The sequence below is a fragment of the Bufo bufo genome, chromosome 5 (assembly GCF_905171765.1).
Source record: "Bufo bufo chromosome 5, aBufBuf1.1, whole genome shotgun sequence".
In the NCBI taxonomy this organism is placed as follows: domain Eukaryota; kingdom Metazoa; phylum Chordata; class Amphibia; order Anura; family Bufonidae; genus Bufo; species Bufo bufo.
The window spans coordinates 273870298-273896583 of NC_053393.1; the positions used below are offsets into that span (position 1 = coordinate 273870298).

At 44.9% G+C, this 26286-nt stretch overlaps 1 protein-coding gene across 2 annotated transcripts in view; it reads right to left on the bottom strand.

Moving 5' to 3' along the window:
- The window catches only part of STX17 (syntaxin 17), a 158060-nt gene that overhangs the window by 28128 nt on the left and 103646 nt on the right, over nucleotides 1-26286 (bottom strand). For both annotated transcript variants that reach the window (XM_040432628.1, XM_040432629.1), the window contains exon 5: nucleotides 5214-5311. In XM_040432628.1, the coding sequence (XP_040288562.1) occupies nucleotides 5214-5311 (98 nt within the window). The remainder of the gene's footprint in view (nucleotides 1-5213; nucleotides 5312-26286) is intronic.

Sequence of the window (26286 nt, forward strand, 5' to 3'; positions counted from 1 at the left end):
TAAAAGGAATTTGGGCCCCTTTGCACATCTAGGCTGCAAAAAAGTGTCACACATATGTGGTATCGCCGTACTCAGGAGAAGTTGGGCAATGTGTTTTGGGGTGTCTTTTTACATATACTCATGCTGGGTGAGAGAAATATCTCGGCAAAAGACAACTTTTCCCATTTTTTATACAAAGTTGGCATTTGACCAAGATATTTATCTCACCCAGCATGGGTATATGTAAAATGACACCCCAAAACACATTGCCCAACTTCTCCTGAGTACGGCAATACCACATGTGTGACACTTTTTTGCAGCCTAGATGCGCAAAGGGGCCCACATTCCTTTTATGAGGGCATTTTTAGACATTTGGATCCCAGACTTCTTCTCACGCTTTAGGGCCCCTAAAATGCCAGGGCAGTATAAATACCCCACATGTGACCCCATTTTGGAAAGAAGACACCCCAAGGTATTCAATGAGGGGCATGGCGAGTTCATATAAATTTTTTTTGTTTGGCACAAGTTAGCAGAAATTGATTTTGTTTTGTTTTTTCTCACAAAGTCTCCCTTTCCGCTAGCTACGCTAAAAATTTAAATCTTCCATGGACTCAATATGCCCCTCACGGAATACCTTGGGGTGTCTTCTTTCCGAAATGGGGTCACATGTGGGGTATTTATACTGCCCTGGCATTTTAGGGGCCCTAAAGCGTAAGAAGAAGTCTGGAATATAAATGTCTAAAAAATTTTACGCATTTGGATTCCGTGAGGGGTATGGTGAGTTCATGTGAGATTTTATTTTTTGACACAAGTTAGTGGAATGAGACTTTGTAAGAAAAAGAAAATAAAAAAATTTCCGCTAACTTGGGCCAAAAAAAATTCTGAATGGAGCCTTACAGGGGGGTGATCAATGACAGGGGGGTGATCAGGGAGTCTATATGGGGTGATCACCCCCCTGTCATTGATCACCCCCCTGCAAGGCTCCATTCAGACGTCCGTATGTTTTTTACAGATCCACGGATACATGGATCGGATCCGCTAAACACATATGGACGTCTGAATGGAGCCTTACAGGGGGGTGATCAATGACAGGGGGGTGATCAATGACAGGGGGGTGATCACGGAGTCTATATGGGGTGATCACCCCCCTGTCATTGATCACCCCCCTATAAGGCTCCATTCAGATGTCTTTGTGTGTTTTGCAGATCCGATCCATGTATCCGTGGATCCGTAAAAAACATACGGACGTCGGAATGGAGCCTTACAGGGGGGTGATCAATGACAGGGGGGTGATCAGGGAGTCTATATGGGGTGATCACCCCCCTGTCATTGATCACCCCCCTATAAGGCTCCATTCAGATGTCCGTATGTGTTTTGCGGATCCGATCCATGTATCCGTGGATCCGTAAAAAACATACGGACGTCGGAATGGAGCCTTACAGGGGGGTGATCAGGGAGTCTATATGGGGTGATCACCCCCCTGTAAGGCTCCATTCAGACGTCTATGTGTTTTGTGGATCCGATCCATGTATCCGTGGATCCGTTAAAAACATACGGACGTCGGAATGGAGCCTTACAGGGGGGTGATCAATGACAGGGGGGTGATCAGGGAGTCTATATGGGGTGATCACCCCCCTGTAAGGCTCCATTCAGACGTCTATGTGTTTTGCCGATCCGATCCATGTATCCGTGGATCCGTAAAAAACATACGGACGTCTGAATGGAGCCTTACAGGGGGGTGATCAATGACAGGGGGGTGATCAGGGAGTCTATATGGAATGATCACCCCCCTGTCATTGATCACCCCCCTATAAGGCTCAATTCAGACGTCTGTATGTGTTTTGTGGATCCGATCCATGTATCCGTGGATCCGTTAAAAACATACGGATGTCGGAATGGAGCCTTACAGGGGGGTGATCAATGACAGGGGGGTGATCAGGGAGTCTATATGGGGTGATCACCCCCCTGTCATTGATCACCCCCCTATAAGGCTCCATTCAGACGTCCGTATGTGTTTTGCGGATCCGATCCATGTATCCGTGGATCCGTAAAAAACATACAGACGTCTGAATGGAGCCTTACAAGGGGGTGATCAATGGCAGGGGGGTGATCAATGACAGGGGGGTGATCAGGGAGTCTATATGGGGTGATCAGGGGTTAATAAGTGACAGGGGGGGGTGTAGTGTAGTGGTGTTTGGTGCTACTTATTACTGAGCTGCCTGTGTCCTCTGGTGGTCGATCCAAACAAAAGGGACCACCAGAGGACCAGGTAGCAGGTATATTAGACGCTGTTATGAAAACAGCGTCTAATATACCTGTTAGGGGTTAAAAAAATCGCATCAGCAGCCTGCCAGCGAACGATCGCCGCTGGCAGGCTGGAGATCCACTCGCTTACCTTCCGATCCTGTGAACGCGCGCGCCTGTGTGCGCGCGTTCACAGGAAATCTTGCGTCTCGCGAGATGACGCGTATATGCGTGACTCCGCGTAGGGCTGCCGCCTCCGGAACGCGATCCTGCGTTAGGCGGTCCGGAGCCGGTTAAAAAGTGGGTTTTGGAAGTTTTCTGAAAAATTTCAAGATTTGCTTCTAAACTTCTTAGCCTTCTAACGTCTCCAAAAAATAAAATGACATTCACAAAATGATCCAAACATGAAGTAGACATATGGGGAATGTAAAGTAATAAATATTTTTGGAGGTATTACTATCTATTATAAAAAGAGAGAAACAGAAATTTGGAAATTTGCTAATTTTTCCAAATTTTTGGTAAATTTTGTATTTTTTTTACTCAAACTTACCACTGTCATGAAGTACAATATGTGACGAGAAAACAATCTCAGAATGGCCTGGATAAGTAAAAGCGTTTTAACGTTATTACCACATCAAGTGACACGTCAGATTTGTAAAAAATGGCTCTGTCAGGAAGGGGGAAATGGCCCGGATGTGAAGTGGTTAAGGACATGCAGATTTCATTTTCCAGCAGGACTTGGCACCTGCCCACTATACCAAAAGTATCAATACCTGGTTTAATAAACAAGGTATCACTGCTTGATTGGCTTGCAAACTCACCAGACCTAAAACTCATAGAGAATCTATGGGGTTTTGTCCAGAGGAAGATGAGAGACACCAAACCCAACAATGCAGACGAGCTGAAGGCTGCTATGAAAGCAACCTGGGCTTTCATAACACCTCAGCAGTGCCACAGACTGATCACCTCCATGCCACGCTACAATGATGCAGTAATTTATGCAAACGGAGCCCCAACCAAGTATTGAGTGCTTATACTGTACATACTTTTCAGCAGGTCAACATTTCTGTATTACATTTTTTTTTTATTGGTCCTATATAATATTTTTTATTTTTTGAGATACTGTTTTCATTAGCTATAAAAAAAGAAAATGGCTATAAAAAAAAGAAATAAACACTTTAAATACATTACTCCCGGGATGCTCCACCTGCGGCCCTCCAGCTGTTGTAAAACTATGTATGCTGTCTGGGCATGCTGGGATTTGTAGTTTTGCAACAGCTGCAGGGCTGCAGGTTGGGCATCCCTGGATTACTCTGTTAGTAATGAATCCATATAATATGTAAGTTTCACTTTTTGAATTAAATTACTGAAATTAATGAACTTTTTGATGATATTCTAATTTACTGAGATGCACCTGTATAAGAATGTAATTGGTCAAAGTTGTCCCTGAAAGGGTGTAAAAGCTCCACCCCATTTCACTAATGTCAATTTATCAAAATGTCTCCAAGACAAAACAAAATGAATACATATGAAAAGGTTGAAAAAATATTAAAAGTCATTAGGCATAAATGTTCAAAGTGACAATTGTTTAGGTGGTCAATAAGCATTGCAATTTTTACTGCCCATACAATGATCAAGTTACAATTCATGCTATATAGAGCTGATATACAGAGGTAGCAAATCTAAAAGAAAGGATTAATGCGTTAAGTAAACAACGGCAAGAAACAATGGCTTTAGTCACGTGTTAAAGCAATCTTTTGAGTTCTGCTACATTTGTACAATGTTGTTCATATGACCTTAGGCAAGATCCATTTCACTTCACTGTGGAAAATGACAGAGGGTTACATTTAGGTTTTAGGCTACTTTCACACTTGCGGCAGAGGATTCCGGCAATCCGGACGCAAACGGATGCATTTGTGAGACGGATCCGGATGCGGATCCGTCACACAAATGCATTGCAATACCGGATCCGTCTCTCCGGCTGTCATCCGGAAAAACGGATCCGGTATTTCTGTTTTTCACATTTTTAAAGGTTTGCACATGCGCGGACCGGAAGAAAGGATCCGTCAATGCGGCAATTTTAATGCCGGATCCGGCACTAATACATTTCAATGCCAATTAATGCCAGATCCGATGTTCTGCCAAATCTCTATACCTTGCCAAAAGTCTATACCGGAAGAGACGCGGCCGCACCGGAAGTGACGAGATCGCCAAGGAATCAGCTGGAGGAGGGTGTGTGCGGCGCTGCGCAAGTGCACATCCACCGGCTTAGCAAATAATTATTGCAGTGCCGCGATAGAAGTACTTCGTACACCGCGCGTGCGCACTTAGGGGTATAGAGATTTTGCAGCGCAAAATGTTTCATCAGATCTCCCTACCCCTGAGTGCGCAGGCGCCCACAAATCATCAGTTGCATTTCATCTTTACCGCAGAGCTGAGTGCTGGATACCAAGCTCACCACATAGTAGTGCTGAACTGCAACTGATGATTTGTGGGCCCCTGGGCACTCAGGGGTAGGGAGATCTGATGAAACATTTTGCACTGCAAAATCTCTATACCCCTAAGTGCGCATGTGCGGTGTACGAACTCGAAATACTTCTATCGCGGCGCTGCACACCCTCCTCCAGCTGATTCCTTGGCGATCTTGTCACTTCCGGTATAGACTTTTGGCAAGGTATAGAGATTTGGCAGAACACCGGCATTCCTGCAAGTGTTCAGGATTTTGGGCCGGAGAGAAAAATGCAGCATGTTGTGCTGTAGTATTTTCTCTGGCCAAAAAACGTAAGAGGGACTGAACTGATGCATCCTGAACGGAATGCTCTCTATTCAGAATGCATTAGGATAAAGCTGATCAGTTTTTTTCCGGTATTGAGCCCCTAGGACGGAACTCAATACCAGAAAAGAAAAACGCTAGTGTGAAAGTACTCTTATACACATGTTGCAGTCGCACAGATTTTGACCCAGAAAATAAAACATATTATGAATGGTACCTTTTCCAGTGTATTCCATGATTCTGAGGCATTTGGATCCTGAATTTCAATGAACTGTGCATCGATTTGGATTGATGGACTATTTTCACAAGAAGGCTCTACAATAAATTAAACTTTAATTAAAAAAGCAGATATAATAAAATATAGATAAATATAAGGAGGACAATATTAAAATAGAAGAAATGTCATGGATAAAATAAAAAAAAATGTCCAGCAAAAGAGGCATTAAAAATATTTTTTGCTGGGTGTTCTAACCATTTGATTAAGGCCTCATGCACCACGCATCACGGATGCGGACCCATTCACTCCGCAATTCCGGAGATGCGGAACGGAGTCACGGAACGGAACACCGGAGGCACTTTCTTTCCGTTGTTCCGCACCGCAAATAAATATGACATGTCATTTTTTTTGCGGTGCAGACAGACCACGGACCCATTCAAGTTGAATGGGTCCGGCCCACTGCACGGATGTTGCCCGTTGGAACGGCCGCACAACGGCTGTGTGCATGCGGCCTAACAGTCCTCACAAATCAAGAATTGAAACAGTTTTCTTTTCTTTCAGCCACAATTTATGTGGTGCTGCATTCAGCAAAATACATTATTGAATGATTCTTGCAATTGAAGGTCTTACTGTAAACCTACAAAGTAAACCAATAGAACTCAATGAAGAGAGGTCTTAAAGGGAATGTATCAGCAGCTACAATCTTTTTGCCAATTCAAACATGATAGTGACACATCTTTTTTTCTTTTCTGATTGTAGATTTTTTTAAATTCTATTTACTGAACATCATCATGGGAGCAGCCATCTTGCCTGAGCTGTTAACAACTTTTAGAGATATGGTTTACAGCAGCCATAGACATGATGGACGAGAGCTAATATTACTGACTTCTATGGGAGAGTTTTCTAGCCATGCTCTGTGAACTTTACATGCTAGGAGTAGCTTTGAGATAATTTTTTGTGACTGAAGCATCCTTAACCCTTTTCTGTTTTTGCGTTTTCACTCCCTGCCTTCCCAGAACCATATTATTATTTTTTTTCCGTTCACATAGCTGTATGGGGGCTTGTTTTTTGTGGGACAAGTTGTACTTTCTAATGCCACAATTTAATATTGCATAGGATGTAGTGGGGGGCAGGAGAAAAAATTAAACCACTGATTTGTGCTTTCATTCTCCAGGTCAGTATGAATCCGGTGATACCAGATATGTATAGTTTTTCTTGTGTTTTAATACTGAAAAATATAAAACTTTTTGAAAAAATTATTTTCTTCCTTTCATTGCCATATTCTAACCCCCTAACTTTTTTTTAGTTATGTCTACAGAGATTTGTGGGGGGTTAATATATATATATTTTTTTTACTTTTGGTTAGGTCCCAATGTGGACCACAACTTGCAATCATCAGACTGGAACTACTGAACAAATTCCATTATTCTGTACAGAAATCACTATAGTTTAGTGCTGCCACCAGGGCCGTTTGAAGGAATTTGGGGGCCCCAAGCAAAATAGACATGGAGGCCCCCCCCTCCACGCCCTCCCCACCTTACGCACGCAAAGCCTACAGGAACCACAGTATAGCCATACAGTTTAAGTTCACCCACACTTTATATAAATAAAAAAGGAGGTTTACAGTGCAAATACTGCTGTTGCATTTAATGTGCATGAAATTTGAAAATTTTCAACAAATGTCCTACTTACTCTCCCCCTCCCTGTTTTTTTTTATTTTTTACTCCCTACCCTACCTTAGATAAGTTCCAAAGTTAATTCAGTCCTCCGGCTCCTTCCCTGGACCCTGTAGCATGGCCGAGCTCCTCGCTCTCTACCTCCAGTCCTGGCTGTCACTCAGTGCGGCCGGGAACCGCGTGGTACAGGTCAGGAGATTCAGTTTCCTGTTCCCGGCCGCGGCCGGACTAAAAGGAAGTGAGCACTCAGTGTACACTTCCTGTCAGTCCGGCCGGGAACAGGAAACTGAATCCCCTGTTCCTGTACCACGCGGTACCCGGCCGGACTGAGTGACAGCCAGGAGGTAGAGGAGGAGAGCTCGGCCACACTACAGAGCAGCAGTCAGCAGAGGAGGAACTCGGGAGGTAACCACGAGTGCTGCAGCCGCCTGAGCAGGGGCGTAGCTAGAAATGCATGGGCCCCATAGCAAAAAAATGTATGGCCCCCCCCGTGCCATCCACAGATCCCCCTCCCCTAAACAGTGCCATCCACAGATCCCCCCTAAACAGTGCCATCCACAGATCCCCCCTAAACAGTGCCATCCACAGATCCCCCCTAAACAGTGCCATCCACAGATCCCCCCTAAACAGTGTCATCCACAGATCCCCCCTAAACAGTGCCATCCACAGATCCCTCCCTAAACAGTGCCATCCACAGATCCCCCCCTAAACAGTGCCATCCACAGATCCCCCTCCCCTAAACAGTGTCATCCACAGATCTCCCTCCCCTAAACAGTGTCATCCACAGATCTCCCTCCCCTAAAGAGTGCCATCCACAGATCTCCCCCCTAAACAGTGCCATCCACAGATCCCCCTCTAAACAGTGCCATCCACAGATCCCCCCTAAACAGTGCCATCCACAGATCCCCCCTAAACAGTGCCATCCACAGATCCCCCCTAAACAGTGCCATCCACAGATCCCCCCTCCCCTAAACAGTGCCATGATGACGGGGGTCAGAGTTTGAGAAGAGTTTGATCACGGGAAGGAGATTGGGTAACCTAAAAAGATGTGTTTGTAGGGAGTGGGGTAAGGCATTCCAGATACCTGGTGCACCTAGAGAGAAGTCTTGGAGACGAGAGTGAGAGGTTCAGATTACGGTGGATATCAGTCATAAGTCATTAGCTAAACAGAGAGCACAGGCTGGATGATAGAAAGAGATGAGGGAGGAGATGTAGGGGGGGTACAGCACTGTGAAGAGCTTTGTGGGTAAGAATGAGGACTCCTGTACTGTATGGGGCAACCAATGCAATTACTGGCACTGGGCGGAGGCATCGGAGTAGCGGGTAGACATATAGATATGCCTGGCTGCTGCATTCCGGATAGATTGGAGAGTCTGGTGTAGGGGAGGACAATTAGTAATAAGTTACAGTAATCAAGACGGGAATGGATTAAGAAAAAAGTAGGTTGCTGGTGGCTCACCTGACCAATACAATGTCTATGTGCTCTAGGTTTAGACTGATTCACCCAATCAGAGAAGGAAGGTATGCAATAGAAGTGTATAATGAAAACCGGCACTCTACATTTGGCAATAATGCTTAAAAGAGCAATGTAGACAGATAGGATGGTAAAAATATGCATTTATTGGTTATCTATATCAATAGTATAGGGGAGGGTTATTTATGGGAAATGATAGGAGAGGGAATATTAAAAGGGTAATAATAATAATAATAAAAGTAGAAATAAAAATTGCAAAATGCAGAGGTGGGAGTGCAAAATGGAGCAATGCGGTGGTCGTATGGTGGTGGTTACCACCTTCAATAGTTCATTGGCACTCTGGTGGGTAAATGTCCCTTGTGAACAATTCGCAGTAGAAAATGTGTATAAAATATATAAAATATTGCTGAGGCAAAAATAAATGCAGTGTTTCCCTGTTTAGGGATTGCTGGCCGGACACTGTTAGTGGTCGCAATAAAAAAGGATGAAAAAGAAAAAAGATGGGGGTAATATACCAGTCGGGTGCTGCGCCTGGTATGGCGTCCCACACACTGAGAAGGGCTGCACCCTGACTGTGGGTTTACCTTCTTTGTAAGATACGAGTGTCCCGGCTGCTGGAGCGTCCTAACTGCGCTCTGTGATGGCTGTTCCGCTTCTTCGGCGTCCCACGTGGATGTGACGTCACTTGTATGGCGTCTCACGTGTCTTCACTGCGTTCAGTTCGTGAATGTTTGTAGAACGGTCTTTTCGATCCAAATAGTCAGGTAGAGTCGATTATATGGAAGCGCTTCCAGGGTAATATATTTAGCGGGTTTGTGGGGGAATCACCAAATGCGTTTCGAAGGTCTGAGCTGCCTTCTTCATCAGTGGTAGCCCGCTGACTGCCATAATGTTGCCTTTTATACCCTGTTTGTGGATCTATCGAAGACCTGGACTGGATCCGATTTTTGTAATCCGATCTTTTGGATGCGATGGATTTGTTGAAGATCTGGATTGGGTCCGATTTTTTGGATCAGATTTTTTGGAACCGATTTTTTTAAAAATTGGGTAGGGTCTGATTTTTTGGATTGTCTCTTATACTGCTAGCCTACTATGTCATTAGATGTGTTTCATGAGTTGGGTTTCACTGTTTTGATATTGGAGATCTCATGGTGTCAGTTATTGTCTATCTTCATTTGTTTTTTTTACCGCCAGATGTAGAGTGCCGGTTTTCATTATACACTTCTATTGCATACCTTCCTTCTCTGATTTGGTGAATCAGTCTAAACCTAGAGCCCCTAGACATTGTATTGGTCAGGTGAGCCACCAGCAACCCACTTTTTTCTGTATACTTACAATTACCCCTACTGGTGTTGCTCCCAGATCATTTACAATGGACATCTGGAATCATGCCGAGAGCAAGAGACTAAGAGCAGAACAATTTGCCTTTGAAACAGGAGACATTGAAACAAATAACGACAGATCAAATACTGAAACATTTAGGGAATTAGAAACATTACTACACAACTCTGCCAAAACTGGGAAATTAAATCCCTAGAATACTGCATTAAAAACAATAGAATCCCAAAGGGCCTACAACTAATAAAACTCCCAGCACAAGACCTCTGTAATGCAGATTTCACCAAAGAATGGGAGACCTTCTTAATGGCCCAATCCATTAACCTGGTACAAATGGTCATCAAGAGAAGAACACAAATACTAAACGAGACCACCGAAAAGATCAAAAATATAAAGGAAACAATAGAACAATTGCCTAAAGATGAGGAATATAACATATGGCAGGATAGACTTTGTAAAAGCCTAGACAAAATAGAACGAGAAATCATGGACAGAAAAATCAAAAAACTTAGATAGATATACATTTGATAATACCCACACAACAAAAAAGCCATTACAAAATATTATACAAGAAAGAAACAGACAAATAGACCACAACGAATAAGAAACGACACAACCAATTCACAATATTCCAACCACCAACCGATTTGAAATCCTATCCAATGAGCATTTTTTAGACAAAACCCCCACCCCACCACCACAGACCACGAACCAGGAAGACAACACACTGCTCCCCACTCAGAGCACAATGCCCCCCCTCCCCATCTGCACACCAATACAACCTGAGGAACAGGCAGGACTATCACAATCAGGAACACACACCACGACAATATTACAAATCCCCACAAACACGATATCAACATACGAACCACAATTACAGACAAGAGAACACACGGAGACAACATCACAAACAACACACACAAGAAGAAAGAGAAAGACACGCAGAGGACAACAAAAAAAGAAGATACCCCAACAGACACTAGCAACAACCAAAAATGACAACAAAACAGTAATAAATCTCAGCACAAAAACCCTGACACAATCACAATTGAATCTCCTAAACAAAGGATTAAAATTTGCCCCGACCACAAAATAGATAAATTCCATACATTTATCGGAATAGAGAAATTTATTAGAAAACTCTGCCTAAAAAAGTATTTCATGAAAAACCCAATCGTACAAAATATGACAACAGCTGCGACACATAAACACACAGAACTAAAGCCCAAATCAACTAAATTCCCCAGACAAGAAATTAGCCAGGAAATAGCCCCATTTAGAAAATGTGTGGAGTCCGACATCAGACGATTAAAATACAAAAAGACCAGAAACAACCTATCTAACCAAGAAGTCCATGCAATAAAACAGTTACAAATACAGAAAGATATCATTATCCGCCCTGCGGATAAGGGAGGAGCAACTGTAGTTCTAGACAAAGAAAAATATGAATTGGAATGTCTAAGACTACTGTCAGACAACACCACATACCAGAAACTGAGCAAAGACCCCATTGACTCATATGACCAAATACTGAAAGATTACTGCCAGAAAGGAATAGAGAACAAATGCCTATTAGAACAGTAAGCAAAATTCATTCTAAACACACAACGGAGACTCCCAATCTTCTACTGCCTACCTAAAGCACACAAAAGTCTAGAGAATCCACCAGGCCGTCCAATAATTTCCGGAATAGGATCGTTGACATCAAACCTCTCACAACACATTGACAGACTACTCCAACCAGCTGTTAAGAATACAAATACATACATAAAAGACAGCACACAGGTAATCAAAATGATGGAAAACAAAAAATACAACACAAATTGGATCCTGGGTACCCTGGATGTCCAGTCCCTCTACACCATAATAGATCACAAACACGGCATTGAAGCTATGACTATACAGCTAGAGAAGAGCAACGAATTCCAAAAATAACAAATCAGCTATATGGCTGAAGGTGTAGAACTGATCCTGAGAAACAATTACTTCTCCTTCAACTCCATCTACTATCTACAGATTAGAGGCACGGCCATGGGCACCAGATTCGCCCCCAGTTAGGCAAACCTCTTCATGTCGCAATGGGAGGATGAACATATACGGCATCGGCTGGGGACGGATCTGGTGCTATGCAAACGATACATCGATGATGTTGTCTTCATCTGGCAGAGAGGAGAACCTGAAAAAAAAAAAATCCGGAAGAGATCAATGAAAACCAAATGAACCTAAATTTCACAGCCCATATAAACAAAACTGAAATTGAAATTCTAGACTTGAATATTAAAGTAGAAAACAACGAACTCACGTACTGTACCTTCCAGAAACTAACTGCAAGAAACAGCTTCATCCTCTACTCCAGCTGCCACCTTCCAAGGTGGCTTGACAACATACCAGAGAGCCAATTCAGACATCTAAGACGCAATTGCACCAAAGATGACAGATTTGAGAAAGAGGCCGAGATTCTAAAAACACAATTCATCAAAAAAGAATATCCCCCAACCAAAATTGAGACATCCCTTACAAAAGTACGAAAATTAGACAGAACCTCCTTTTTCAATGACAACCCTGAGAATAAAACTAAAACACAAACAAATGAAACCCCAAAGCTTATATTACCATTCAGCACACAACATAAGAACATCAAAAAGATTATTAATACCCACTGGCACCACATCCAAAAAGATAAAACGATAGGCCCTTCCATTTCTGCGAAAACACACATCATATATACAAGGGCCCCAAACCTAGGCCTGAAAATTGCCCCATCCATCAAAATACAACATAAGAAACACAATCTCACATTAAACACATGGCAAAAACTTAACCACTTGCCGTCACGGTAACGCCGATAGGCGTCCGGACGGCAGCGCTCTCAGGTCTCAGTGACGCCTATTGGCGTCATCTCGTGAGACCTGAGATTTCCTGTGAACGCGCGCTCACATGAGCGCGCGTTCACAGGATTGCGCAGTATACAAATTTAACTACAGCCTGCCAGCGCTGATCATTGGCTGGCAGGCTATTTTGTAAATAGAGCTGCTACCTGCTCCTCTGGTGGTCCCTTTTGCTTGGATCGACCACCAGAGGACACAGGCAGCTCTGTAAGTAACACCAAGCACCACACACACATTACACCCCCCCCCCCCGGCACTTATTAACCCCCTGATCACCCCATATAGACTCCCTGATCACCCCCTGTCACCCTCCTGTCATTGATCACCCCCCTGTAAGGGTTCCTTATCACCGCAGTTAGTTAGCTACTTGTTAGGTAGTTAGCGCCCAGCCCACCACACCGCAGTCACTGATTAGTCGCTGATTAGCGTCATCGCTGTCGCTAATCAGCACTAGTACTATATAGTATCTGTAAGTGATCAAGACTGATCGCAATCAGATCTATATCAGTACATTAGGGTCACCTTAGGCTCTACAAAAAACGCAGTGTTCGCCCGATCAGGCCTGATCTTGTGCCCACACTTGCGTTCAGTCCGCCCCACCGCAGTGACAGAAATATTTTTTTCTGATCACTGCAAAAACACCGTAAAATCGCTGCGGCGCTATAAAGATCACCTTTGAGCTTTTTGGATCTTTATTAGCGATCGCAGCTTTACTTCGCAACACTCCTTTTTACTAGGCAGGTGTGCTCTTTTTCCTGGGTAGTCTCAGAGGAATACCCCCTAAATTTAGTTAGCCCAAAATGTCAAAAAAGGGGTATTTCGCTGAAGAGGCCTACAGGATTCTGGCCCTGATGGATGAAAGAGATGGGGATGCCTCACCCGCTGAATCCAGTGGTTCAGAATATGAATCTGTAGACAGCAGTGGCACTCTAACCGCTGGTGAAGATGACGAGGTTAAGGTCCCTGCTATGGTCAGGCGTACCCGACCCCATGTCAGTGTTCTGTATACCCCGCGTGATGAGCCTCATTTGCAGCAGAGTGGTGCTAGCGCTGATCTTTTTTATGGTGCGGCATACACCAGCAGCGCAGCACATCCTGGACGTTCTACCAGCACTGCCGTATTCCTTGGTGAAGTGGCGAGCACCAGAAGGGCAGTTCAAGCTGGTACAGTGGCACAAGCAGTAACGCCCCCGTCGCAGCCACCACGTTCACAGGCCCGTAGAGCCCTTAGTCTCCCAGAGGTGCTGGCAAACCCAAATTGGCAATCCCCTGCTTCCGCCGCACCCGTATTGCCCTCTTTCACCGCCCAGTCTGGAGTTCGGCTGGAGACAGCTCATTTAGGATCAGCCCTTGAGTTTTTTGAGCTGTTCTTCACCGCGGATCTCTATGACTTAGTTGTGGCAGAAACCAACCGCTACGCCACACAGTATATAACCGCCAATCCGGAAAGCTTCTATGCCCAGCCTTTCCGGTAGAAACCAGTCACAGTTTCCGAATTTAAAATATTTTTGGACCTTATCCTCTAAAGACCCAATACATTACATGCCCATGTTCTCTGCTGCTATGTCCAGGGCACGTTTTGAGGTCATCATGCGCTTTATGCATTTCACTGACAATAAAACCTGTCATCCAAGAGGCCACCCTGCTTATGACCGGCTCCACAAAATTCGGCCCCTCATAGACCATTTGTCATCTAGGTTTGCATATGTGTATACCCCCAATCAGAACATCTGCATAGACGAGTCCCTTGTACATTTTAACGGGCGCCTTGGCATCAAACAGTACATCCCCAGCAAGCGCGCCCGGTATGGGGTCAAACTGTATAAGCTCTGTGAAAGGGCCACAGGCTATACATATCGTTTTAGGGTCTATGAGGGAAAAGACTCAAAACTGGAGCCGGTCGGATGCCCTGACTACCTGGGGAGCAGTGGCAAGATTGTCTGGGACTTGGTGTCACCCTTACTCCACAAGAGGTACCACTTATACGTGGACAATTTTTACACAAGCGTGGCCCTCTTTCGGCACTTACATATAGTCGGAATTCAATGCTGTGGCACCGCGCGACCTAGTCGCCGGGCCTTCCCTCAACGGCTCGTTAATACCAGACTTTCACGGGGGAAGAGGGCTGCCTTGTGTGACCAAGAACTGCTCGCGGTGAAGTGGAGGGACAAGAGGGACGTTTACCTTCTGTCCACCATTCACGCAGACACGACTGTACAAATTGAAAGGGCAACTGGAGTCATTGAGAAACCCCTCTCTGTCCACGACTATAACCTTGACATGGGAGGCGTGGACTTCAATGACCAGATGTTGGCTCCCTATTTAGTGTCCCGCCACACCAGACGCTGGTATAAGAAGGTGTCTGTTTATTTAATTCAATTGGCTGTGTATAATAGTTTTGTTCTCTACAGTAAGGCTGAGAGAATGGGATCTTTCCTAAAATTCCAGGAAGAGATCATTTCGGAACTCCTGTATCCAGGAGGGTCAGGGCCCCAAGTCCCTGATGTAGTTAGCCGGCTACATGACAGACACTTCCCGAGTGTCTATCCTGGTACCCCAACTCACCGTTCCCCAAGAAAAAGATGTTGTGTCTGTAGCAGGGCTGGAATAAGGCGTGACACCACCGTTTTTTTGTCCTGACTGTCCTGACCAGCCTGCCCTATGCATAGTGGAGTGTTTCCGCAAGTACCACACACAGGTACACTATTAGTGTAGGGATCGCGTGACACAGGACAGGCACACAGGGGTCTTAGGGCCCTTTCACACAGAGCTGCTACAAACCTCTCCTTTCACCTGGGACAAAGTGCATAATGTACTTTGCCACATCTCTGGGCGATTTGCGCTTTGCACATTGTCCCATGGGGAAGGAGCGGTTTGTCCTCTAAAGGTAAAAAACAAATCACAGGTAAGCAAAAAAGTTAATGCTCTGTTTCAAATGTTATATAAAGTTTATTAAAGTTGATGTTAATAAATTTATTGCGTTGCGGCCGTTTTTTTTTTTTTTTAGCTTCTAGGTGGACCAAGCAAACAACCAGCTGCAGCACTGATGTGCATTCTGACAGAAGCATTTCGCTGCTGTCAGATTACACAAAGTCGGTGTATGCGGCGCTGCAAGACGAGATTTCTCCTCTGCAGTAAAAAAGATACGTTTGCCGAGGCTTATGAGCTGAGGGGCGGTGTTCATATGCTTTGGCAAACACTTTGTATAAAAAAAATAATAATTCTGGCAATGATTTATTCATCCACATCGATTGATGTAAATGGAGAAATCGGGTTTGCCAGGGCATACGAGCTGAAGTGGGTTTGGATGTTGGGCGGAGCTCCTATGTCCTGGCAGGCGCCTTTCCGCTCTTTTTTTTGCACATTTTTTGGCAGAGATTTTTTCATCCACATTGATCGATGCGAATAAAGAAATCTGTGCCGTTCATTTTTTCTTTCAGCCCAGAGGCTGAACGGAAAAAAAAATCTCATTACCCATATGCTCAATATAAGGAGAATAGCAGAAACTCCTAATGCTGGCCATACATGTAATGATTGTGGAGACCCTCAAATGCCAGGGCAGTACAAACACCCCACAAATGACCCCATTTTGGAAAGAAGACACCCCAAGGTATTCGTTAAGGGGCATATTGGATCCATGAAAGATTAAATTTTTTGTCACAAGTTAGCGAAAAGGGAGACTTTGTGAGAAAAAACTAAAAAAAAAAAAATTCCGCTAACTTGTGCCAAAAAAAAAAATCTTCTATGAACTCGCCATGCCCCTCCTGGAATACCTTGGGGTGTCTTCTTTCCAAAGTGGGGTCACATGTGGGGTATTTATACTGCCCTGGCATTTTAGGGGCCCTAAAGCGTGAGAAGAAGTGTGGAATCCAAATGTCTAAAAATGCCCTCCTAAAAGGTACTCATTGGAATTTGGGCCCCTTTGCGCACCTAGGCTGCAAAAAAGTGTCACACATGTGGTATCGCCGTACTCAGAAGAAGTAGGGCAATGTGTTTTGGGGTGTATTTTTACATATACCCATACTGTGTGTGAAAAATATCTCTGTAAATGACAACTTTTAATTTTTTTTTATACAAAGTTGTCAATTTACAGAGATATTTCTCTCACCCAGCATGAGTATATGTAAAAATACACCCCAAAACACATTGCCCTACTTCTTCTGAGTACGGCGATACCACATGTGTGACACTTTTTTGCAGACTAGGTGCGTAAAGGGGCCGAAAGTCCAACGAGTACCTTTAGGCCTCTTTCACACGGGCGTTGCGGGAAAATGTGCAGGTGCGTTGCGGGAACACCCGCGATTTTTCCGCGCGAGTGCAAAACATTGTAATGCGTTTTGCCCTCGCGTGAGAAAAATCACGCATGTTTGGTACCCAAACCCGAACTTCTTCACAGAAGTTCGGGCTTGGGATCGGTGTTCTGTAGATTGTATTATTTCCCCTTATAACATGGTTATAAGGGAAAATAATAGCATTCTGAATACAGAATGCAAAGTAAAATAGCGCTGGAGGGGTTAAAAAAATAAATAAAATAATTTAACTCACCTTACTTGATAGCGCAGCCGGCATCTCCTTCTGTATTCTTTCTTTAGGACCTGGGTAAAGGACCTTTGATGACGTCACTCCGGTCATCACATGATCCGTCACCATGGTAAAAGATCATGTGACGTACCATGTGATGACCGGAGTGACGTCATCAAAGGTCCTTTACCCAGGTCCTAAAGAAAGAATACAGAAGGAGATGCCGGCTGCGCTATCAAGTGGACTAAGGTGATTTAATTTTTTTTTTAACCCCTCCAGCGCTAGTTTACTATGCATTCTGTATTCAGAATGCTATTATTTTCCCTTATAACTATGTTATAAGGGAAAATAATAATAATGATCGGGCCTCCATCCCTATCGTCTCCTAGCAACCGTGCGTGAAAATCGCACCGCATCCGCATTTGCTTGCGGATGCTTGCGATTTTCACGCAGCCCCATTCACTTCTATGGGGCCTGCGTTGCGTGAAAAACGCAGAATATAGAGCATGCTGCGATTTTCACGCAACGCACAAGTGATGCGTGAAAATCACCGCTCATGTGAACAGCCCCATAGAAATGAATGGGTTGGTATTCATGCGGGTGCAATGCGTTAACCTCACGCATCGCATCCGCGCGGAATACTCGCCCGTGTGAAAGGGGCCTTAGGCTTTACAGGGTTGCTCACAATTTAGCCCCGCCCAAAATGCCAGAACAGTAAACACACCCCATAAATGACCCCATTTCGGAAAGTAGACACCCCAAGGTATTCACTGAGGGGCATAGTGAGTCCGTAGGAGATTTTTCTTTTTTTGCCAGAAGTTAGCAGAAATGGAAACTTTATTATTTAATTTTTTTCCTCAGAAAGTGTCATTTTCCGCTAACTTGTGAAAAAAAATTAAATCATACATAAACTCACCATGCCCCTCTGCGAATACTTTGGGGTGTCTTCTTTCTAAAATGGGGTCATTTGGGGGGTATTTATACTATCGTGGCATTCTAGCACCTCAAGAAACATGACAGGTGCTCAGAAAGTCAGAGCTGCTTCAAAATGCGGAAATTCACATTTTTTGTACCATAGTTTGTAAACGCTATAACTTTTGCGCAAACCAATAAATATACACTTATTGGATTTTTTTTAATCAAAGACATGTAGCACAATAAATTCTGACACAAACTTGTATAGAAATGTAATTATATTTGACACAATTTTACCAGAAAAAGTTAAAAATACTTTTTTTTGAGAAAATTGCGGTTTATTTTGATTAATATCAGAAAAACGAAAAATCTCAGCAGCAATCAAATACCACCAAAAGAAAGATGTATTTGTGAGAAGAAAAGGAGGTAAAATTCATTTGGGTGCCAAGTTGCATGACCGAGCAATAAACCGTTAAAGTTGTGAAGTGACGATTTGTAAAAAAGGGCCTGGTCACTAGGGGGGTATAAACCTGTGGTCCTTAAGTGGTTAAAGGATTCTAAAGGTGCAACCAATGTTCCAACTGCAAAACTACTTCATTTCAAGAATAAAACTGAAAAAGTATATTCCACAACCACAACACTAGAATACGAAATAAAAGGAATTCCTCACCTGCAGCAGCACAAACCTAATCTACATCATCACCTGTCCCTGCAAAAAACAATACATCGGTAGGACAAAAAGAACCCTAAAAAAAGAATATCAGAACATATTAACAATATCAAAAAAGGCTTTGAGACCCATTCACTCTCCAAACACTTTAAAACACACCACAGTCAAGACCCATCGGGACTATCATTTGCAGCACTAGAAAAAGTAGAAACAGACTGGAGAGGAGGAAACCACATAGCTAAGATGTCGCGCATCGAATCCAAATTCATTTTTGAGTTCAACACACTCATACCGGGAGGCTTGAATGCCGACTTCGAATTATTCGGCTTTCTATAACAACTCCTGGAGTGGCTGCCTCCGTTTGACTGGCGGTAGGTGTCCGGGCTGTCTACCGGCACTCGATACGAGGCCGCCACCCCCATACCACCTCCCCCAACAAAACTACAAGATATAAAGACCATAACGGACCACCTAAAAAGTTCATGAGCCCTCCATAAACTATTGAAGACACGAAACATGCTCACAATATACATTACCCTACAATGTACACCACTAATGAACTAGTACCATTTGTAAGTCCAACAAGTACCATCACGATGTCCCCCACGCCCCCCCCCCCCCCGCCAACACACAAATTAAAGCACATAATCACTACCCAAACCACACCCCATCAATCTCACCCCAAAGAAGAAAGTAGAAGAGAAAAAAGAATCACAGAAATGACACCGAGAACTTCACTACACTAAAATATTGAAATCCACCTTACACAACATTCCCAAGACATGGAATATGTCCAAAAACACAACATGCAAAGCAACCACAAAAAACGCACCAATGGCAGAAAAAACGCAGCGGTACCGCAACAATGATAAGAACCGCACAATTCCCACCAAAAACAATAAAATCCCCAACTAAAGACTGATACAGTAATACATCAACTGACAAAAATCCTCAAAATTTTTAGAAAGAAAAAAAAAACAAAAAACAAAAAATAATGAAGATAGACATTAACTGACACCATGAGATCTCCAATATCAAAACAGTGAAACCCAACTCATGAAACACATCTAATGACATAGTAGGCTAGCAGTATAAGAGACAATCCCAAAAATCGGACCCTACCCGATTTTTTGGAAAATCGGTTCCAAAAAATCGGATCCAAAAGAATCGGACCCAATCCAGATCTTCAACAAATCCATCGCATCCAAAAGATCGGATTATAAAAATCGGATCCAGTCCAGGTCTTCGATAGATCCACAAACAGGGTATAAAAGGCAACATTATGGCAGTCAGCGGGCTACCACTGATGAAGAAGGCAGCTCAGACCTTTGGAACGCGTTTGGTGATTCCCCCACAAACCCGCTAAATATATTACCCTGGAAGCGCTTCCATATAAATCGACTCTACCCGACTATTTGGATCGAAAAGACCGTTCTACAAACATTCACGAACTGAACGCAGTGAAGACACGTGGGACGCCGAAGAAGCGGAACAGCCATCACAGAACACAGAGCGCAGTAAGGACGCTCCAGCAGCCGGGACACTCGTACCTTACAAAGAAGGTAAACCCACAGTCAGGGTGCAGCCCTTCTCAGTGTGTGGGACGCCACACCAGGCGCAGCACCCGACTGGTATATTACCCCCATCTTTTTTCTTTTTCATCCTTTTTTATTGCGACCACTAACAGTGTCCGGCCAGCAATCCCTAAACAGGGAAACACTGCATTTATTTTTGCCTCAGCAATATTTTATATATTTTATACACATTTTCTACTGCGAATTGTTCACAAGGGACATTTACCCACCTGAGTGCCATTACCATGGTGATGGATCATGTGATGGACCATGTGATGAGCGCAGTGACGTCACCACAGGTCCTTTTCCTCACAGATGAAAACAGAAGAGAAGCCCGCTGCGCGAACAAGTGGATTAAGGTGAGTTAAATTCTTTTTTCTTTTTTTTAACCCCTCCAGCCCTATTTTACTTTGCATTCTGTTTTAAGAATGCTATTATTTTCCCTTATACCATGTTATAAGAGAAAATAATTACATCTACACAACCTTGAACCCAAACCTGAACTTCAGTGAAGAAGTTCGGGTCTGGGTACCACAGTCAGTTTTTTATCACTCGCGTGCAAAACACATTGCACCCGTGAGATAAAAACGGAAACTGACTGCAATTGCTTACCTACCCGCGCGGGTTTGCCGCAATGCACCTGGGACGCATCCGGAGCCAAAACTAAGGCCTAAGGCTACTTTCACACTTGTAACAGTGTGAGTCGGCAAGCAGTTCCGATGACGGAACTGCCTGCCGGATCCGCCGATCTGGATGTGACTGAAAGCATTAGTGAGACGCATCCAAATGCGGATCCGTCTCACAAATGCATTGCAAAAACGAATCCGTCTCTCCGCTTGCCATGCAGACAGACGGATCCGTCTTGTATCTTTTTACACATTTTTACAGGTCTGGTTTTTTTTTTCCGCGTGCTAATGAGTATCGCAATACTTTTTTATGGTGACGAAAGTGAATCAAAATTTTGGTATCGAAACAACCCTACACCGATCTGACCGGCGTAGCGTTGTTACGATACCAAAATTTGTATTCGGTTTCGATTTGATTTCAATTTTTCAGTTCAGGAGTCAATGTCTACTAGGTATTTTTTTTAGTCTGGAGCACTGTGAACACAAAGCCCAAAAAATTCAAATATTGTATACAATAACAACATTGTGTGTGGATCAATGATAAGTCCAACACACATACTCACAAACACCAAATACAAATATAAGAACATAAATAAGACCGCCTAATAAATATACAATTCATAAATATGGCATCAAAGACAGTGCAAGATACTTATCAAATAAAGGTACAGGCGATCATGGTGTGCGGGTAACACCTTATATTGGTACAGCCCCTCTAATGTGATGAAGGCAGTTTTCTCTTTGGCAGCCTCCGTCAAGGGTACCTGCCAGTACCCTTTGGTGAGGTCCAAAACAAAAAAATACTGGGCTTGTCCTAACCTCTCGATAAGCTCATCCACCCGGGGCATGGGATACACATCGAATTTGGAAATCTCGTTTAGTTTACGAAAATCGTTACAGAACCGTAACGTCCCGTCTGGTTTTGGGCATTAAAACTATGGGACTGGCCCACTCACTTTTAGACTCCTCAATAACGTCTAGATCCAGCATTAGCTGCACTTCCTCCGAGGTTGCTTGTCACCGAGCCTCGGTACCCGGTATGGTTTTAACTGGACTTTTGCCTGACGCACAGTGACAATGTCATGCTGAATTGTGGAAGTGCGTCCGGGGAGGTCTGAGAACACATCCGTGTTCCTGCCGATGAACTCCCTGGCCCCCTGAGTCTGTTTAGAGGAGAGGCTGTCAGCAATCTTCACTGTGGCAACCGCTTCCCTTGCATCAGACCGAGGGTCCGGAACCTCTTCGTCAGTACCGGTCTCCCTATCTTTCAAAGGTTTGAGTAAATTCACATGGAACACCTGCTCCGGCTTTCGCCGCCCTGGCTGGCGTACCTTGTAGTTTACATCTCCAACTTTTTCAATTACTTTTTCAATTACTTCGTAGGGTCCCACTGTCCATGGACGGTACCAGAACCAAAACCCGATCTCCTGGGTTAAAGATCCTGACCCAAGCCTGCAGATTACAGACCAGACTTTGAGCTCGCTGAGCTGCCTCCATATGCTCTCTTACAAGAGGCAACACTGTGCCATACATTTCTGCATCTGAGTGACGTATTCAATAATACTTTTATATGGGGTGGGTTGTTACTCCCACGCCTCTTTGGCTAGGTCCAACAGACCACTAGGATGTCTGCCATATATCAGTTCGAAGGGCGAGAACCCAGTAGAGGCCTGGGGCACCTCTCGCACTGCGAACATAAGATAGAGCAGAAGGAGGCCCCAGTCCTTGCCATTCCATATAGACACCACTCTTTTTAACATGTTTTTTTATGTTTGGTTAAACCTTTCTACCAGGCCGTCAGTTTGCAGGTGATAAACGGACGTCCGTAGCTGTTTGATGTGCAGCAACTTAGAGTTTCCTCATGACCTTGGGCATAAAAGGGGTCCCCTGGTCAGTCAGAACCTTGGGAAAACATCTCCATTAACTCTTTAGCTATAAGTTTGGCCATTGTATGTCGCAGTGGCACCGCCTCCGGATACCCAGTGGCATAATCTAGTACGACCAAGATGTGTTGGTGTCCTCTAGCGGAATTCAGTACTTTACCTATGAGGTCAATAGCGATTTGCTCAAATGGTACCTCGATGACTGGGAGAGGTACTAAGGGACTGCGGAAAAGGTTCTGGGGGCTAGTTGTTTGGCAGGTCGGGCAAGACTTGCAAAACTCGTCCACCTCTCTAAACACACTGGGCCAGTAAAACCGTTGTAATATCCAGTCCTGTGTTTTCTGCATTCCCAGATGACCCCCGAGAACATGTTGGTGGGCTAACTCTAACACGAGTTTGCGATAAGACTGGGGCAGCACCAACTGTTCAATATGTTCACCCCGCAGCTGGTTTACCCGATACAGCATATTCTGATGAACCACAAAACGGGGAAACATCGACTTGGCCCCAGGTTGTTGTGGTTCACCAACAATTATTACCACATTCTCACAGGCTCAGTATAGGGTTGGGTCCAGATGTGGTGCTTTACCGAAATTTTCCCCAGAGACGTTGAAGTCTGCCAACTCAGGACCCGGTGGCAAGTCCTCCACGTCTCCCACCATTACACTCAGTGGGGTTGTCTCCCCCTCTTCCACCGAAGTGGCCAAAGTGGCGGTCACCCCTACTGCTGGCCCTTCGGCCTCAGGATCCCAGTGTTCTGGCCTACCTCCTGAACGAGGCCAATCTCCTGGGTTTACCCCTGACTCACGGGTATCAGTAACTTTCACAACCGGCCATAGGGCCGGGATGCCCGGAAAGACTCTCCCTATTAGGAGTTCATAGTGTAGATTTGTGGCGACTGTCACCTCGTGGGTCCACCTGCCAGCTACCGTGGTTAAAGACACCAGCACGGTGGGGTAGTCTTTTAGGTCTCCATGGATGCACATCACCCCGACTTTCTGGCCAGTATACTCAGTGGACCGCACTAGGGTAGCCCTTACTAGGGTCACTAGGCTCCCTCGGTCCAGCAGCACCTCCGATTGAGTGTCTCCCACTTCCACCTGGCACAAGTGGTCTAGAGATTCCGGGGTACCTGTTGCACACAGTTTCCTGGCATATAGAGACTGACGGTTACCACAATTAGTGTCCATGGGCTCAACCCGATGAGGACAGTCAGCCCTTACATGGCCAGGCTTCTGACACTGCCAGCAGACTAACGGAGCCAGGCCCATAATGGGTACATCCCGGGTAGGTTTCAGCAGCTCTAATCTCTGACTGCCCCCTCCCAAAAGAACCCCCCTGTAGATTCTTCGTAGCCTCATAGCGTTCCACCATCTCCAGGGCATTGCCAGGAGACACCTGGCCGATCCAGTGCTGGAGAGGGGGTGGCAAAGCCCTCCAGAACATATCAGCTAATAGTCGATCCAGCACAGCCGTGGGACTCAGAACATCAGTCTGTAGCCACTTTTGCAAGAGGTGAAATAAGTCATAATACTGGGGACTCATGGGCTCAGCCGGGTTAAACCCCCCACTGATGTACCCGCGGGGCCCGGACCAACAAATTCACCCCCAGTCTTGCCAAAATCTCACCCTTTACTTTCTGGTAGTCGGCCACTTGATTTTACAGCAAGTCGAAATACACCCGCTGAGAATCGGATGCCAGGAACGGAGCGACGACTTGAACCCACTGGTCTCGGGGTAGTTTCTCCCTTGTAGCCACCTTCTCGCACATCGCCAGGTAGATTTCGACGTCATCTAAGGGTGTCATCTTGGGAATCGCCGCACGGACCGCTTTCCGGACATCACGGACGCTTTGGGATGTTCCTGCTGTCTGTATATCCATCACGTGTTGTAACAGCAGCTGGTTTGTTTCTTGCTGCTGCCTGTTAGCCTCCCATTGTTGCAGGTTGGTTTCTCTCTGCTGCTGGTTAGCCTCCACAAGAGCCTTCATTATGGCCTCCATTTTGTCGAGGGACACGGGTTGAAATTTTGCGGGTTTAATGCAAGACATACAACCGTGCCCGGAGCAAAAATGAAAAACAACAATACTTCAGCGATCACGTCTGCCTCCTCCACCAATTGTGGGGTTTCGCTCTGGTAGATAGGGTAAGCAAACGCAGTACAGAGGTAAAAGGCGAGTTCTTAACGCAAAACTTCAGTGTTTATTCACACTTTAGGCAAATGCACAAAACAATGCGTTACTTTGCAGTCTTGGTGTTTCCTTCACACACAATTGAAAGTACATCTTGGTGTTACTTCACACAAATTAAAAAGTTCATATAAGACAAGTCACCTCCAGCAGTCCACGGCAGGCTTTAGGGGGTCTGTTTCTTCGGCCCATGGGTCTCAGCCCTCCAACCTGGCACCAAGCCTCAGATCCCAACACAGAGATCCTGCTGCTGAGCCTAGCTGCCTATTTAACCACCTCCGGACCGCCTAACGCAGATTCGCGTTCCGGAGGTGGCAGCGCTGCGCACAGTCACGCATATACGCGTCATCTCGCGAGACGCGAGATTTCGCTCCAAGCCGGCCCGCGCATGCGCATCGCGGGCCGGCAAAAGTTAAAGAACAAGTTCGTCACCAGCCTGCCAGCAACGATCATTGGCTGGCAGGCTGGCGATTTTTAAAAAATCCAATCACAAGCCATATAACAGATCATATTAGTAAATATGATCTGTTATATGGCTTCTCTGCTCCTGTGCTGGTCCTTTTCGTCGGTTGGATCCAGCACAGGAGCAGACTGAACTGTGAGTAGCACCAACACTACACCTTAGCCCCAGATCACCCCCCTGCACCCCAATTAACCCTTTGATCACCCCTTTGATCGCCCCTGTCAATCACCAGTGAAAGGAAAAAAAGTGATCAGTGTAAACTGTCACTTTTTTTTTTTCACTAGTATTGGCTGTTAGGTTTTAGGAATAGTTTAGGCCCCTTGGTTAGGTAGTTAGCGTCAGTTAGCGCCCACCCCACCGCACCGCAGTCACTTTTATTCGCTGAATAGCGTATCGCTAATCAGCATTTGTACTTTTATAGTATCTGTAAGTGATCAAAACTGATCACGGTCAGATCTATAATAGTATTAGTGTCACTTTAGTTCGCCCTCCACCCAAAACGCAGTGTTTGCCCGATCAGGCCTGATCGGTCGCCCACACGTGCGTTCACCCACGCCCGCCCCACCGCAGTGACAAAAAAAGTATATTTTTTGATCACTGCACATTCATTTTACACGCACTGCGGCGATAAAAAAATCAGTTTTGATATTTTTTATCAACCGCAGCGGCCTCCGGTACTTCGCTAGCCTCCCCTTTGTAAGACAGGTTTGCTTTTTTTCTTGGGTAGTCTCAGGGAATACCCCTAAATTTAGTAGTCCAAAATGTCAAACAGGGGGTATTCTTCTGAAGAGGCCTACAGGATTCTGACCCAGTCGGATGAGGAGTGGGAACCCTCATCTGATGAATCTAGCGGGTCA